Below are 14,994 nucleotides of genomic sequence, written 5' to 3' on the forward strand. Positions count from 1 at the left end.
TAAGTTTGCAAGTTTCCGTATTGTGTTGTGCCTTTGGGACTCAGCCTGCACTTCTGACTTTTGGTTGCGTTGGCTACTGCATAAGTTTAATATACTAGTTCCATGTGGTTTTTGTTGAGATCTATAATAAGTGGATTGCCTAGCCCTTTCCATCATTTCGGACCTGTGGTGTGCTATTCTCTTTTCCACGTGTTAGACCTCCTCTTCTTAACAAGACTCCATGAGTAGGAGGCACTATGATTTTATTTTTTGCGCATGAAATTACTCAATTAGACAACTTAATCCCATTTGTTGACTCTCTGTTGACCAGCCACTTGAGGGTAAAACTGAGTATATTGCACTAGCCACTATACTCGAGGGGAAAACTGAGTACGGAGTACATATATTTTTCCAGTGTAAGGCTCGACGGTAGAACTGAGTACACGTAACGGTGCAGACATGCAGTACCACGGACGCGTGTCGTGGTGCGCAGCGGTTAGGCGGTGCGCGTGTTGAGACCAAACGTCTAGCTTTTTTGAGAAACTGCCGAGACCAACCGTCACGTTGCCTGTACAGAGCCCCTATGTCCCTCCCTCTGCACACAGTCTCATTCTCACTCACGCACGCAACCACGCCTCTCACGTCCCATCAACTTCTCCAAATCGAATGAAAAAACACCAACCGCCCTACGCGCGTTCCCTGCCGGCGATGGACAAGAAGAATGCGCCGGCGGCCGTCGCCCCCGAGACCGTCGCCTCCGAGGGCGGCGCATCCAAGCGCGGCGCCTCCGTGGACTGGGCCTCTCTCAGGGCTGACGGACCACTTCACAAGATCGGGGACTGCTTACTGGCGAACGAGGAGTACATGGACACCTACTCTGCTTTGAGGCAAGTTTGTAGAAATTGGCGCTCAGGTTTACCTGAGCCCGACGTGCACCTGCATGAATGGATCATGGTAGAACACGTCCTTCCACGCGCTGCTGATTTCACCTTCCTCCACCTCCGCACATCCCGCTACGTCACCATCGATCTAACGGAAGTTCATGCAAGGTTCAAATTCCTCCATATCTATAGAGTTAATCTATTTTTATTTTCAATCGTAAACATCTTAGTGCTGAATGTTATCTTCATCAATATATTTTAGATACTACTTCGTCGGCTTTTACCGTGGCGTCATCGTCCTTGCCCAGAAGAACCAGCCGCACAAGATACGGCTTTTGAACCCACTCACAAAGACATTGAATACTAGGTTTGAGGCGCATATGCCATATGTTATTCTGAAGTCAGTCGCTGTAATGAAGTCCCCGACTATGGTCTTCGTTTCCAAAGATTACCCGGCGGAAATTGCTTGGGTCGATGAGAGCACTCCAACTAAGGGTATAGATGAAGACTGGGGAGAAGGAAGATTTTCGACCGAGCACCATTCTCTGCGTTGCATTACCCCGTTCAATGGTGAACTGTATGCAATAGCTGTGAACAATTTTGAGTTCGGAAAATTAGTGTGCACCAACAATGTCCAGTTGGAGCAGCGCGCGAGCAGTGTCAACATGGATACACTATTTTCATTTCCAGAACTTGGAAATAACAAGTTCTACCTTGTGAAGTCGGATGGTGCTCTACTGCTTGTGTTGTTGGACAACAAGCATTTGGAGGAAGGTCAACCATTGGTGTACCGTGTGGACACTGAGAGCCGCTCTCCCTATGCCATCAATAACATTGGCAGTCGTGCCTTCTTCGTCCATTATATCCGGTGTATCTCCGTCGACACCAGAGTGCACCCGACACTTCGACCTGGCTGCATCTACTACGCAGATTTGGGTTATATCAGAGAGTACTTTGATGATATAAAGGCATGGGATGAGTGGCCAATACGTGTGGATAGATTAGGAAACTATGGTATGAGAAATGAACAAAGGCCATACCGTTTGGAGGATGTATTGGCTGCACACTGCAGACGGAAGGAGTTCAATGAATATTTCCTTCAGATCAGAGAACGGAGTGACGAAGAAATATATGCTGAATGAAGATCAGATTCATTCATCTTGGGGTATCCTAATCTTCATGTTGGCCATACATTGCGTCTTGTATTATTTTCAGATTAGTTTGTCGTGAACATTAACATTGTTATTGGCTGCTTTTGGTTGTTGTATGCAGTTGATGTATTATACTCCGTACTTAGTTTTCTGGATTTATTATGCTGCTGTGATTTTTCCTATACTAGCTTCTAGATTTGACTGATTTTGTTTGTAATGATGATGGCTTGATGTGGCTGCTGGCCTTGACTGCCGGAGCAGAGCAATTAGTACTTAACCAGGTGTACCGTCTTTATACTAGTATTATATTATATTACTTGACCATAGCCATATTCAAAATCAAATCTCAGTCGGGCGGCAAAATCTCCCGCCAATCCTGAAATATTTCAGACGGGATTTTGAATCGGATAACAAGATAGATCACGATGATAGTAACCGGTATTTAATGTGATGATGATTTGATTTTGCACTCGGCCTTGAACAGAGGTACTAGTACGGTGTCACAATTTTTTATCATTATACTTGGACGGTAGCAAAATTCAAAATCTCATAGCGGCAAAACTTCCCGCCCACAAAATACAAAAAATTCACACGCTTCCAAATTCCCATTCTACCCCTGTGGAGATGGCAGCAAAGTCGGTTGGTGGGGGGGTATGCCCGTCATTTTTTGGATCACCACCTCCCTAGCCCGGAGACCCTCCCAAAAAAATTCATTTCCCTCAGACCACCCACCGGAACTTCCCAAGTCCCTCTCTCCCACCTCCACGACCACCGCACCGGAACATCCCCGCCGGACTTCCCTGGTCTACCCGAGCCCTCGCGATCCTCGTCAGCCGGCTGCCTGCTGGAGCCGCTTCATCGACGCCGTCATCAACCGGACCGGATCATCCCCGCCGTACCTCGAAACCATATGCTCATCCAGCAGTCTACCGCAGTCGCTTCAGCTGAGCCGCTTCGCCGGATCCGTCGTCCACCGCATCGGATCTTGCTCACCGACACCGCTGTGCATGAACCGGATCTGCTTCACCGGCGCTGTGCATGATCTAAACTCTTCTACTGTCGCTTTTCTATTGCTTGCCTGCAAGTTCTTGTTTAATCTTGGGGGAACCTGTTTGTGCTAACGACGCGCCGTTACGTTTTTGCAGATGAGATGAGTAATCATGAAGTGTAATGGCCGTCTCTCCAACCCCAAGTAGCACATGTAGCGTACTTCATCACCGGATCTATCAACCCCAGGAAGATCTGTTGTGACTCCCACAGAGTGCTTCTCCTAATGTAAGTCCCTTGTTTTAGCGCCATGTTCTGGGTTCAGATGCTTGTTTGTCTGAAGCTCTTTTAGTTCATTCCTAGCTATGACCGTAACACGTTGCTATTTTCTACTTCATTGCTAAGTTTAAGCAATTGAACATTTTGGTTTGCATTCCCTGCTCTGTAGATGTAGCCATCATAACTTCTATCTTGCGCAGTCGTTGTTACAAAAATTATAGGTATTATAGTAACATCTTGCTATTATTTAGTTCATGGCCAATTTTAAGTAATTGCACATGTTGGTTCGCATTCCCTGCTCTATAGCTTTTGGCATCGTAACTTCTATATTTGGTTTACATTCCCTGCTCTGTAGATCTAGCCATCATAACTTTATCTTGCTCAGTCGTTGTTACAAAAATTATGGCCTGCTACTATGTTGTTTGTGCCAATTTTTTACTCCATGAACATGTTGGCTTGCATTCCCTGTACTACAGGTGATGCCATTGTTTTGTATCTAGTTCATTGTAAGCTAACAAAGTAAGAGCATGTCTAATGGAACCCTTAAACCCTTATAGCTGTAAGGGTCGAGAATTGGCAAAATTGGAGAGGTTGGAGGTGTGAAAAACATGAGGCATTTAGTGGAACCCTTAAACCCTTAAATTTTAAGGGTTGAGTCAAATAGTGGAACTCTCAAACCCTTAAATTTTAAGGGTTTGAGGGTTCCACTATTTGACTCAACCCTCAAACCCTCAAACCCTCATCACAGTTTCATATCACAAATATCACAAATATCACCATAAACATCAAACAATAATCATTCTAGTTATTATTACAACATCAAATAGTACTCTCAAGCACAAGATAATCATTCCAAATATTACAACAATGTTTTTGGCAAAATAAAAAAATTGTTCGAAGCAAATAGGACATAGCAAAGTGAAACAACGACACATCATGAGCCTTGGCGCCGCCCATCCAAGTGCCAATGGTGCTCTACAAGATCATCCCGGAGTTGCAAGTTGGAGCATCTCCAGAAACTAATCTTGCAAACAAAGGAGATCTATTGAGCACGTTGATATCATTGAGTGTACCTGGAAAACCGAAAAATGCATGCCAAATCCATGTGTCCTCCGATGCCACGGCCTCAAGCACAATGGTTGCATCCTTGTTTTTTCCACAATACATTCCATGCCATGATTTGGGGCAATTTTTCCATGTCCAATGCATGCAATCAAGACTACCAAGCATCCCCGGCCATCCCCTTTTTTCATTCATCTCCATCAACCTCTTTGTATCTTCCTCGTTGGGTGCCCGAAGATACAAATCACCATACAACCGGATGACCAACTTTGCAAACCTACGGACGGAATCCGTGGTTGTTTGTACACCAATGCGAAGATACTCGTCGGTATAGTCCGCGGGTACGCCATAGGCGAGCACACGCATTGCCGCCGATATCTTTTGATAAGCACTAAGCCCCCATTGACCGGAGGCGGACCTACGACGCTTGAAGTAATCCGAGGCGGCCTCACAATCATTAACAATCTTCACAAACAAACTACGACGCATTCGGTACCTTCTCCGGAAGAGGCGAGGTGGGTATGTAGGATGCTCCTTCGCGAAGTAGTCTCGCATCAGTTGCTCGTGCCCGAGACCACGGTTGCGGTAAATGTACTCTCGCCCCATCACCGATCCTCTCCTATGATCCAACAGCTTTGCGCGATCTTCGATCTCTTGGACATCGACGAGGAGGCTCATCATCTCCACGTCATCGTCTTGAAGCAACTCCTCAATGTCCGAATCGTCCGACGAAGACCAACCGGACTCGGAGGACAACGACATGGAGTCGTCGGAGTTCATCTCCATCTACAACAAATGAGCATATTTGCATCAAAATAGTATGAACAAAATAGTATGAACAAAATTTACAAAAAAAGGGGAAGAAAATACCTTCGAGAGGCGGGCGGCATCGGGCGGCGTCGGGGTCGGGCGGCGGAGGAGGGAGGAGGCCGGGGGCGGGCGGCGGCGGGGCGCAGGAGGCAGGAGGCCGGGGGCGGGGCGGAGGAGGGACGAGGCCGGGGGCGGGCGGAGGAGGGAGGAGGCCGGGGGCGGGCGGCGGAGGAGGGAGGAGGCCGGGGCGGCGGCGGCGGGCGCAGAGGGAGGAGGCCGGGGCGGGCGGCGGCGGGAGGAGGGACGAGGCCGGGCAGCGGCGGCGGGGAGGCTAGGGGCGGCGGGGAGGCTGGGGGCGGCGGCAGGGCGGAGCTCAATGCGGAGGAGGGAGGAGGCGGCGGAGGCCGGGAAAAGGTCCGGCGGGGGGAGGAGGAGGTGGGGGTGCTCGATCCGGTGGCGTCGGCGGCCGGCGAGGGGAGGGGCTGGGGCGGCGGCGGCCGGCGGCGTGGTGTGGAGGCGAGCTCGGGGAGGGAGGAGGAGCTGAAATCCTTCCCGCGTCCGTCGTGAACGCGTAGGGGTCGGAGCACGGGTCAGGGCCTCCAACCCATACCTGTACAGGTCGGGGCACGGATTGGAGCCTCGACCTCTAAATTTTTTTTAGGGATTTAGGGATTTAGGGGTTCCACTATATAGCATTTGAACCCTGAAATCCGTAAAAAAATGGTTGTATACGGATTTAAGGGTTCCATTAGACATGCTCTAAGGACTTAGTTTGGCATGCTATCACTCTGCTATCTAGCCTGTAGTACAAATAAACTTGTCATACTACTAGATAATAATTTTGCGTGCCATCTTGTTCTTCAAAAGCTGCATTATTGACTTGTTTCTCTGACTTGGCATGACGCTCACATATGGAAAGCTGAACATATTGGTTTGCATTCCCTCTTATACAAGTTCACAGGTGATCCCACTATATTCTGTATTTGGTCCATCCTAAGCTCCAGCATTAACTATCCTCTATGTGTTGCTCATTACAAGTTTATATCCCGAAACATCTTGATTTGCATCCCCTTCACTATAAGTTCAGGCGTATTATTTAGTTCACGGCCAAAATGAAGTAATTGCACTTGGCACATGTTGGTTCACATTCCCTCCTCTTTAGCTTTTGCCATCGTAACTTCTATTTTTGGTTTACATTCCCTGCTCTGTAGATGTAGCCATCATAACTTCATCTTGCTCAGTCGTTGTTACAAAATTTATAGCCTGCTACTATGTTGTTCATGCCAATTTTGTACTCCCTGAACATGTTGGTTTGCATGGGACTCGACAGTAGTAAGTCTTCTGTTTCATTCTAACATGCTCTGTTATATTGGCTGTTGGTATGCGGCATGCACTCTTTGTTTGCTTATTGTGCGCATTACAATGATCTTGTTATAACGACGAAATGATGAGTTCCAAATTCTTTGGCAAACAATATTGTAGTGTCCTTGCCTTTCCATTGTTGCTGTCTTAACTTGTAATGTCTTTGTTTCAGATATAGGTGCTGCATGGACAACTTAAAAGATTGCCGGATCCCTTCATTGTATTGCTAGGTTTAATTACCATTCAATTTCTCTGGGTTCTGTAATATTTTTTCAATGCCTTGCACTGATGTAATATTTAGTTAGTTTTTATAGTTCTTTCGCGCATTTTTCTTTGGTGCTTGTGGTAAGTGAGGCTATCCGACAGAAATCAATGCTGCGTAAATATTCTCAGTATCTAAATCACGAATTCCCATCCCTTAAACGGCCCAATTAAGCGAAATCACATATGTGCCGGCCCGCAAAATCCTAAAGCGCCTATTACGCCGGCATATAAACAGCAACTAAACGGGCTGGCCCACTTACTTATTGGGCCAGCCCACTTGATTTACTGTGGACCCCACACTTTTATTGGGCCGGCCCACTTGCTTTAAGGTGGACCCCACCCACTACTGGGCCGGCCCACTAACTAGTTGGGCCAGCCCAATTGCTTTTGTGGTGGACCCCACATAATAAATGGGCCGGCCCTTTAAGACGAAAGTGGGACCCACCTGTGTTTTTGGCCCGGCCCACTAGCGTGTTGGGCCGGCCCACTTGCTATATGGTGGACCCCACATACTAAATGGGCCGGCCCTTTAACAGGAAAGTGGGACCCACCTGTGTTTTTGGCCTGGCCCACTAGCATGTTGGGCCGGCCCACTTGCTATATGGTGGACCCCACATACTAAATGGGCCGGCCCTTTAACAGGAAAGTGGGACCCACCAGTGTTTTGGCCCGGCCCACTATCTTGTTGGGCCGGCCCACTTGCTATATGGTGGACCCCACATACTAAATGGGCCACCCTTTAGCTGGAAAGTGGGACCCACTGTGTTTTTGGCGACCCACTATCTTGTTGGGCGGCCCACTTGCTATATGGTGGACCCCACATATTAAATGGGTGGCCCTTTAACAGAAAGTGGGACCCACCGATGCTTTTGGCCGGACCATCGGCTTGTTGGGCCGGCCCATTTGATCTAATGTGGACCCCACGTACTAAATGGGTGGCAGATAGCAGGAAAGTGGGACCCACATGCTAATTGGGCCGGCCCACTAACTTCTTGGGCCGGCCCAGTTGCTTTAATGTGGACCCCACTTTGTAAATGGGCCGGCCCGATACCAGGAAAGTGGGTCCCACATGTCTTGTGGGCCGGCCCTTTTGCCTGTTGACCGGTCAAACGAGTGCATTCGGCCCGGCCCACATTCTTAGTGGGCCGGCCCATTAAAGTTTTGACCAGTCAACCTTAGAGGTTAGGCCCGGCCCACGTAACTAATGGACCAGCCCAGCTATATAGTTGACCGGTCAAACTAAGTCAGCTGGCCCGGCCCGCAAACTTAATGGGCCGGCCCGCTTAAGACGTGGCAGGCCTCGTGTGGGCCTACCATCTACCACGGGGTTTCAGCCGGTTAACGCCGTTAATCGCCGATTAACGGCGTACGCCACGTGTCGGTTGCATGACGTCGGCGATCAACGGGCTCCCGGAAACACTTGGGCAACGGTCCGATTTTCCGTGGCGGAAGGGCGCCCAAGCGCGACGGACCGAAAAAATCGTCGTAGGACTTTGCCTGACGCAGTTTCCACAACAGAACCCATATCGTCGGGTTAGGCCCATAGGCGACGAAAAATACCCCTTAGCGGACGATTTTGAGATGTTGTCTATCAGAACTTTTCTTGTAGTGCATCCGCACCCCTTCCAGTATTAAGTTGCAAACAACAGACATTTGCATTAAGTATGGTGCGTAATGTAATCAACACAAATATCCTTAGATAAAGCATTGATGTTTTATCCCTAGTGGCAACAGCACATTCACAACCTTAGAACTTTCTGTCACTGTCTCAGATTCAATGGAGGCATGAACCCACTATCGAGCATAAATACTCCCTCTTGGAGTTACAAGTATCAACTTGGCCAGAGCCTCTACTAGCAACGGAGAGCATGCAAGAACATAAACAACACATATATGATAGATTGATAATCAACTTGACATAGTATTCAATATTCATCGGATCCCAACAAACACAACATGTAGCATTACAAATAGATGATCTTGATCATGATAGGCAGCTCACAAGATCTAACATGATAGCACAATGAGGAGAAGACAACCATCTAGCTACTGCTATGGACCCATGGTCCAGGAGTGAACTACTCACACATCAATCCGGAGGCGATCATGGTGATGAAGAGTCCTCCGGGAGATGATTCCCCTCTCCGGCAGGGTGCCGGAGGCGATCTCCTGAATCCCCCGAGATGGGATTGACGGCGGCAGCGTCTCTGAAAGGTTTTCCGTATCGTGGCTCTCGGTCCAGGAGTTTTCGCGACGAAGGCTATAAGTAGGCGAAAGGGTAGGGTTGGAGGCGGCGCGGGGGCCCCACACCATAGGCCGGCGCGGGCCCCATGCTGGCCGCGCCGCCCTATGGGTATGGGCCCTCGTGGCCCCACTTCGTATCCCCTTCGGTCTTCTGGAAGCTTCGTGGAAAAATAAGACCCTGTGCGTTGATTTCGTCCAATTCCGAGAATATTTCCTTTGTAGGATTTCTGAAACCAAAAACAGCAGAAAACAGCAACTGGCTCTTCGGCGTCTCGTCAATAGGTTAGTGCCGGAAAATGCATAATAATGACATAAAGTGTGTATAAAACATGTGAGTATCATCATAAAAGTAGCATGGAACATAAGAAATTATGGAACATAAGAACATAAGAAATTATGGAACCTACAAAGCAGGGGTTGGTTTACTACTAATCAAGAGCAATTCCAGCATCTATCTCCCTCATGTCAGCATCATATTCCTCCTAGTTGATAGGTTATCTGTCTGAGTCACCTGACTCTGGGTCTAGTGCCACTATGATAGATTTGTCTCTGGCCTCAGTTGATTCGGGTATCGAACTAGAACCAACGTGTGCAACGAGGTGGTACATTTTCATCTCAAATGCTTGGCAAACCAAAGCAGATCTACATTGGTCTTTCACCATCATCTCCTACCCGAGTGGGCCTTGTTTTCAGCATATCTAAGCCGGAAAACTTATCAGAAAAATCCTACTCAAATTGGTTCCCGATGATTGTGTCCAGCTTGAAGGTGACCCGTCTAGGTCTTGTCACCATGGTGGTTTTCGATGTGTGAGCCGATTGACTGGTATGCACGTTGGAGCTTCCGGTTTGGAACTACACACACCGAATTTTCCAAATGGATAGTTTTCTCCTTTGAGCTATGAAACCCCTTTCTTCGTCCTTGAGGAGGTTAAGTCAACCATACATTCTATTGAATTGAGTTCTATCTCTATCACTCCATTGTTGCAACACAAAATTTTGAGGATCTCCAATTCAACCCAGGTACTTCCTCCATTTGATAGAAAGAAAGAGGAGGTTCTAATCCAAAATTGCACCAATGCATATTACATACCCCCCCCCCCCCCCGAGTTCTTGAGTTTGGTTGTTGCTCTTGGATTCGTGGGAAATCCTAAGCGTCTAGGGTCGCCCGGAGGCATGGAAACATCATAATCCATACAAGCTGAATACAAATTGCCAACAATTCATCTTGATTAACCACTTCGCTACTACTAAAGCCGACACAATGATCATAACCACTAACACCACATTTTAGTAAACCGTTATTTCCCTGCCCTCATATCTACCATTAATAGTTGCAATTTATGCATTCTTCTCAGCAAGTTGAGCTTGAAGTGCAATGACAACATCGTCTATTCTTCTTTGTTCGTGCAATGTGCTCTTCCTTCAGCTTGTACCCTATACACTTCATCGCATAAATCACCCATCAAATCACGCAGAAAAATCGGTGTAGCTCCATCACACAATTCCACATAACCACATCCACCGTGCCGCTTGTACTTTCAAAAAATAAAATCAAAAGAAATGGATGAAAGCAAGAGCCAAAGAGAAAATCCGCCTAACCACCCCTCTAACGCCCGTCACATTCGATTTAGGCTAGGAAAGATCGGTGTGATCATTATCGGGTCCAGTTTAGGTTTGGGCAACAAGTTCAACGTTTAAATGAACATAACTCAAGTTCATATGAAGATCGATTTGGTGGACATGGATGTAGGCCCACCCGTTTATCAAAAACTAAAATAAAAATGCTACTTTAAAGTTTCGGAGAAATTTAAAATAATGCACGCATGTATATATTGCGTTGATACTTATTTGTGTAAATTTTTAAGGAAAAATACAGCCATATGTGGCCTACACAAAAAAAGAGATAATGGATTTTTTTATGCCTTACAATTTACAAATCAAATCATCATAGTTCCGCAGCACAATTCCAAGTCTGCCTCAGCCAGAAATCCCCCAACCCAAAGTTCCAAACTCGACCACCTACCACTGTTTCCGGTTCATTCCACGCGCACACGGCCGTCGCGTGCTTCGCTTCGCCGGCCACCATATAACCCTAACCCCCACCGCACGCCGTCGCCCTCCAGGCCCGAGCACACGCACGCACCACCAGACCGAGATGGCGTCCGCCGCGTCGCCGCCGTCGTGGGTCATCCTGGGCAGCGTGCCGCGGGTACTATCGCCCGCCGCCGCCGACACCGACCTCCCTCCAGGCGTAGCCGACTTCTCCCTCGCGCTGCCGGCGCCCCCGCGCGTCGCGCTGCTCACCATCCGCGCGCGCATCTACCCGGACCGCGCCTCCTCCAGAAGATCCCCCACCATCATCGCCGCCGACCCATCCGGCCTCATCCTCCTCCACTCCGAGCAGGGCCGCCGCGCCACCCCGGGCCCCACCATCACCGACACCCCCGGCCACCAGGGAGTCTCCTGGTGTCCCTACCTCGACGCCTACTTCCTGCTCGACGCCACCGCCCCCGCCACCGCCGCCTTCCCGCTCCCCAACCCCGAGCTACTCTCCGGCCCGGGCTTCATCGGCCTCATCACCTCCCCCAAGGGCTACATGGTCGCCGAGCTCCAGCCGGTCTTCGGCAGCGCCAAGGCCCAGCTCCTGCGCTTCTCGTCGCAGGTCGGCGAGTGGGTCACCCAGAGCGTCGCCTACCCGCTTCCCCGCCGCAGCTGGCGCCGCGCCGACGGCGTCCTCTCCTGCTCCGGGCGCCTCTGGTGGGTCGACCTCGCGTGGTGCCTCCTCACCTGCAACCCCTTCGCCTACGACCCGACGCTCACCGTCGTACACCTCCCGGAGGGCAAGGTGCTCAAGCCCAGGGAGGCCGCGGGGCTGCTCGACAAGTACCGCTGCGTCGGCGTCAGCGCCGGCAAGCTGCGCTTCGTGGACATGTACAGGAACCGTAGCAGCCGCAGCGGGGCCGCGCAGATCAGCGTGTGGACGCTCGACGACCATCCGGTCGGCTCGTGGACGCTGGAGTGCGAGGCCACCTTCACGGAGATCTGCAACGATCCCAGCTACAAGGCCACTGGTCTGCCCAGGAAGATCCCCGTGCTCGCGCTCATCCATCCCACCAACCCCGACGTCGTCTACTTCTTCCTGGACGGGCACCTGTTCGGCGTCGACGTGCGTGCTCGCAAGGTCGTGCACTGCGAGCTCTACGACCTCGTCGAACCCTCCATGGAAAAGGTTGCCAGCCGCTTCGTTCAGGCTTGGCAGCTGCCACCGGCTCTCTGCTCAGGTAATTCTCCTACATTATTTCGACCCTCTTTGCACGTACATACATACTGGTTAGCGATTGGAAATGGTGTGTTTCTCTGCAGCATTGTGGAAGGGTGATGTACTTAATTACTCTAACATTTCAGTTCTGGAAGAGTACAGATGCAAAACTTTGAGGCTGTTTTAGTTCAGCTTGTGTCTATTGATGCTGCAGGTAGTGCTTGTTTTAAGAAATGATCCTTGTAGAGTAAACCACTTCTGTTCCAATGCGTACACATGGTTTTATCACATCTATGAGAGATGTATTGTATGACATACTACTTACTGAACTACATCTAATGCAAATTAAATAATTCCAGCCAAATTTGCCTAAGCATGTGTCCGGTATACGATTTAAGCTTCAATTGAAGTTTATATGCTTGATATGAGTGTCGATTTATGGACATTCCTTTTTTTCTTTCTCTATATGTTGTCTATCAAAAATCTCAGTTGATGTTGGCACAGCTTCGGTACTGATATACCATTGCCAATAGTTATTTTGCGAAGCATCATGTACATAAGACAAGACTGTATATAAGTGAATTGTTATACGGTCCTTCATGGGTTTCATATGTCTTTGATACCAAAGACACTCCCTGTTAGTAGTTTGATGTATACATGCACATTTCTGATAGATACTGTCCGCAGGAATCCATACACAAGTGTTTAGCTTTCTGAAACATAGCTTTCTCTTGTACATAGTGTGGTACATTGAATAACAATGATCATGTGCTAGTGCTATTATTTTAAGAGAAGACGTTTCTTTAATGTTTCCAAAGATACTTTGTTACCACTTCAACGTGTAGATGCACATCTATGATAAAAACTGTCTGCAGGAAATTTCATAGACAAATGTTTGCTTTCTGAAGCATAGCATTCTCTTTTGGTGTTATTTGTAGACAGTACTAGGTACAATGATCTTGTTCTATCTTTGGTTTCCAATACTTGCGATGGTCTGACAAAATATGCATACTGAATCAGCTGGTAGGCATGAGCAGAATATTGAAGTGTTACCACATTGGCGGGTTTCATCCAGTTCCTTCAGCACAAATTAATTATGTCCGTAAATGTTCAGTGTCGTGCTTCACTATGTGTATATGCAAATTTGTTGTTTAATGTTAAGGGAGCTACTTTTCCGAATTAGAATTTCCACTAAGAGTTTGGTTTCTTGAAATCTAGTAATGTATCTTTTTGTTTTGTAATGGTTATCAGGATGCCTTTAGATATATTATCAAATATATATTAGTTATCTACTAGAATTGTATGATCAAATGGGCTGAAGCTTGTATTTATGCCTTGGCTAACATATATGCTATGATCTGTCCTTTGAAGGCTCAGCAAAGGAGACTGATGATGGCGTGGATGAAGAGCTGCAGCGACTGCATCTGCGAGACGAACATGAGGAACGAGAAGCAGGTTTAACATAGCAGGTTACGTCAGCTAAGTTTTATATATCTCCACAGACCAAATTAATTAAGCTTTGACACACAAAAGTTTATTTTCTCTGATTTCAGGTAGGGGAAGTAACACATCACGTGGATAGGCCCGTTCTGAAGTGAAGTGACTACCAGAGTACCAGTCGGCAGTCGGCAATGGCTGCTGAAACGTTTTGGTTATCACATTTTAGTTCAGATGTTAGTAGAATACCGATCTTTAGAATTTGGTGATATGGATGATTGGTCTGTTTTGGCTCAGAACAGAAGGAACAGTTCATAGGGATCATGGTATTGTGGCAGTAAGACAACTACATCGATCTTGTTATGTTCATATCTCTTGTCAACTCCCAGTGAGTGTACTCGACATAAATGAGGTTTTGGTCTGGCCTTTGATCATTTGATGCTGTCCGCGTGTCTCCAAAAAGTTATCTCTTTATCAGAGTCTGTGTCTTGGGCTATTGGCCCTATCATCATTCTGAGTTAACCATGCAGATTAACTTGCCTTTAGCATCTGCCATCGGGCGTGGATTGAACCGCGAGGAAACATTCATCAATCCACACATACCCTGTAGCTTTACAGAAAATGCACGAGAACAGCTCCTCTCCAACCTGTGGTGCGGTGTATACCGGAATACAAAATGTTGCATTCACTCAGGTCTAGAACTCAGTTCCTATGGAGTACTATAACATTAGAACAATCAGAATAAAGCTTCGTGCATTTTTTAACACGGGAATATGTAGACAGTTTCTATGAGAATGTAGTCTTCAACAGCACAACAAAGATCATTGTATTGTGTTGTTTGGAAACGAAATCCACAAATGACCAGTTACTCTATCAGCAATTAAGCTCAAGTTTTTTTTAAGAAAAACAGTACACTTGTTTGAAGCCCATGTCAAGTCAAGCCCGGTTCTCAACTGCAGCACAACGAACCTGAAACCCAGAGTAAGGACCAAGATATACTTTTTTGATCAAGAACTCATATATATGTGACGGAAGGACAATTCGTCGCACAAATTATGTGACTAGGTAGCAGATAAAAAACACGCAAAAAAATCCTTTTAACGGAATAAGTGGCAGCCCAACAACAGAAGAGATCTTAATTAGAGTTGAATCTTTTCTTCTATGATCAATCACAACAATCTTGCAAGATTAGGTAATATGTAAGCACAATGCTGATGCTTGTCAATCCAGTAATTAAAATGTAATAATAGTACACATGGAAAGAAATTTTAAAAGAAAC

At 47.5% G+C, this 14,994-nt stretch overlaps 2 protein-coding genes across 2 annotated transcripts; one reads left to right on the forward strand and one right to left on the reverse strand.

Annotated features, from left to right (window-relative positions):
• Positions 1-4,252: 4,252 nt before the first annotated feature.
• On the reverse strand, positions 4,253-5,125 carry LOC127339258 (uncharacterized). The gene has a single exon (XM_051365131.1). The coding sequence runs from the start codon at positions 5,123-5,125 to the stop codon at positions 4,253-4,255; it is 873 nt and encodes a 290-aa protein (XP_051221091.1).
• Positions 5,126-11,061: 5,936 nt separating this feature from the next.
• LOC127341293 (uncharacterized) lies at positions 11,062-14,149 on the forward strand. Its single transcript, XM_051367102.2, has 3 exons — positions 11,062-12,300; positions 13,650-13,747; positions 13,832-14,149. Exons 1-2 carry the CDS (start codon positions 11,175-11,177, stop codon positions 13,742-13,744), a joined length of 1,221 nt encoding a protein of 406 aa, XP_051223062.1. The 5' UTR covers positions 11,062-11,174; the 3' UTR covers positions 13,745-13,747; positions 13,832-14,149.
• Positions 14,150-14,994: the final 845 nt, after the last annotated feature.

This window comes from Lolium perenne, chromosome 3, assembly GCF_019359855.2.
Source record: "Lolium perenne isolate Kyuss_39 chromosome 3, Kyuss_2.0, whole genome shotgun sequence".
NCBI classification, from domain to species: Eukaryota; Viridiplantae; Streptophyta; class Magnoliopsida; order Poales; family Poaceae; genus Lolium; species Lolium perenne.

What these genes read in the sequence shown, in the direction of transcription:
- LOC127339258 (XM_051365131.1), bottom strand. Translation starts at nt 5,125, where the DNA reads ATGGAGATGAACTCCGACGACTCCATGTCGTTGTCCTCCGAGTCCGGT.
- LOC127341293 (XM_051367102.2), top strand. Translation starts at nt 11,175, where the DNA reads ATGGCGTCCGCCGCGTCGCCGCCGTCGTGGGTCATCCTGGGCAGCGTG. An exon ending in GCCACCGGCTCTCTGCTCAG is followed by an intron (nt 12,301 to 13,649) that starts GTAATTCTCCTA and finishes TGTCCTTTGAAG; the next exon opens with GCTCAGCAAAGGAGACTGAT.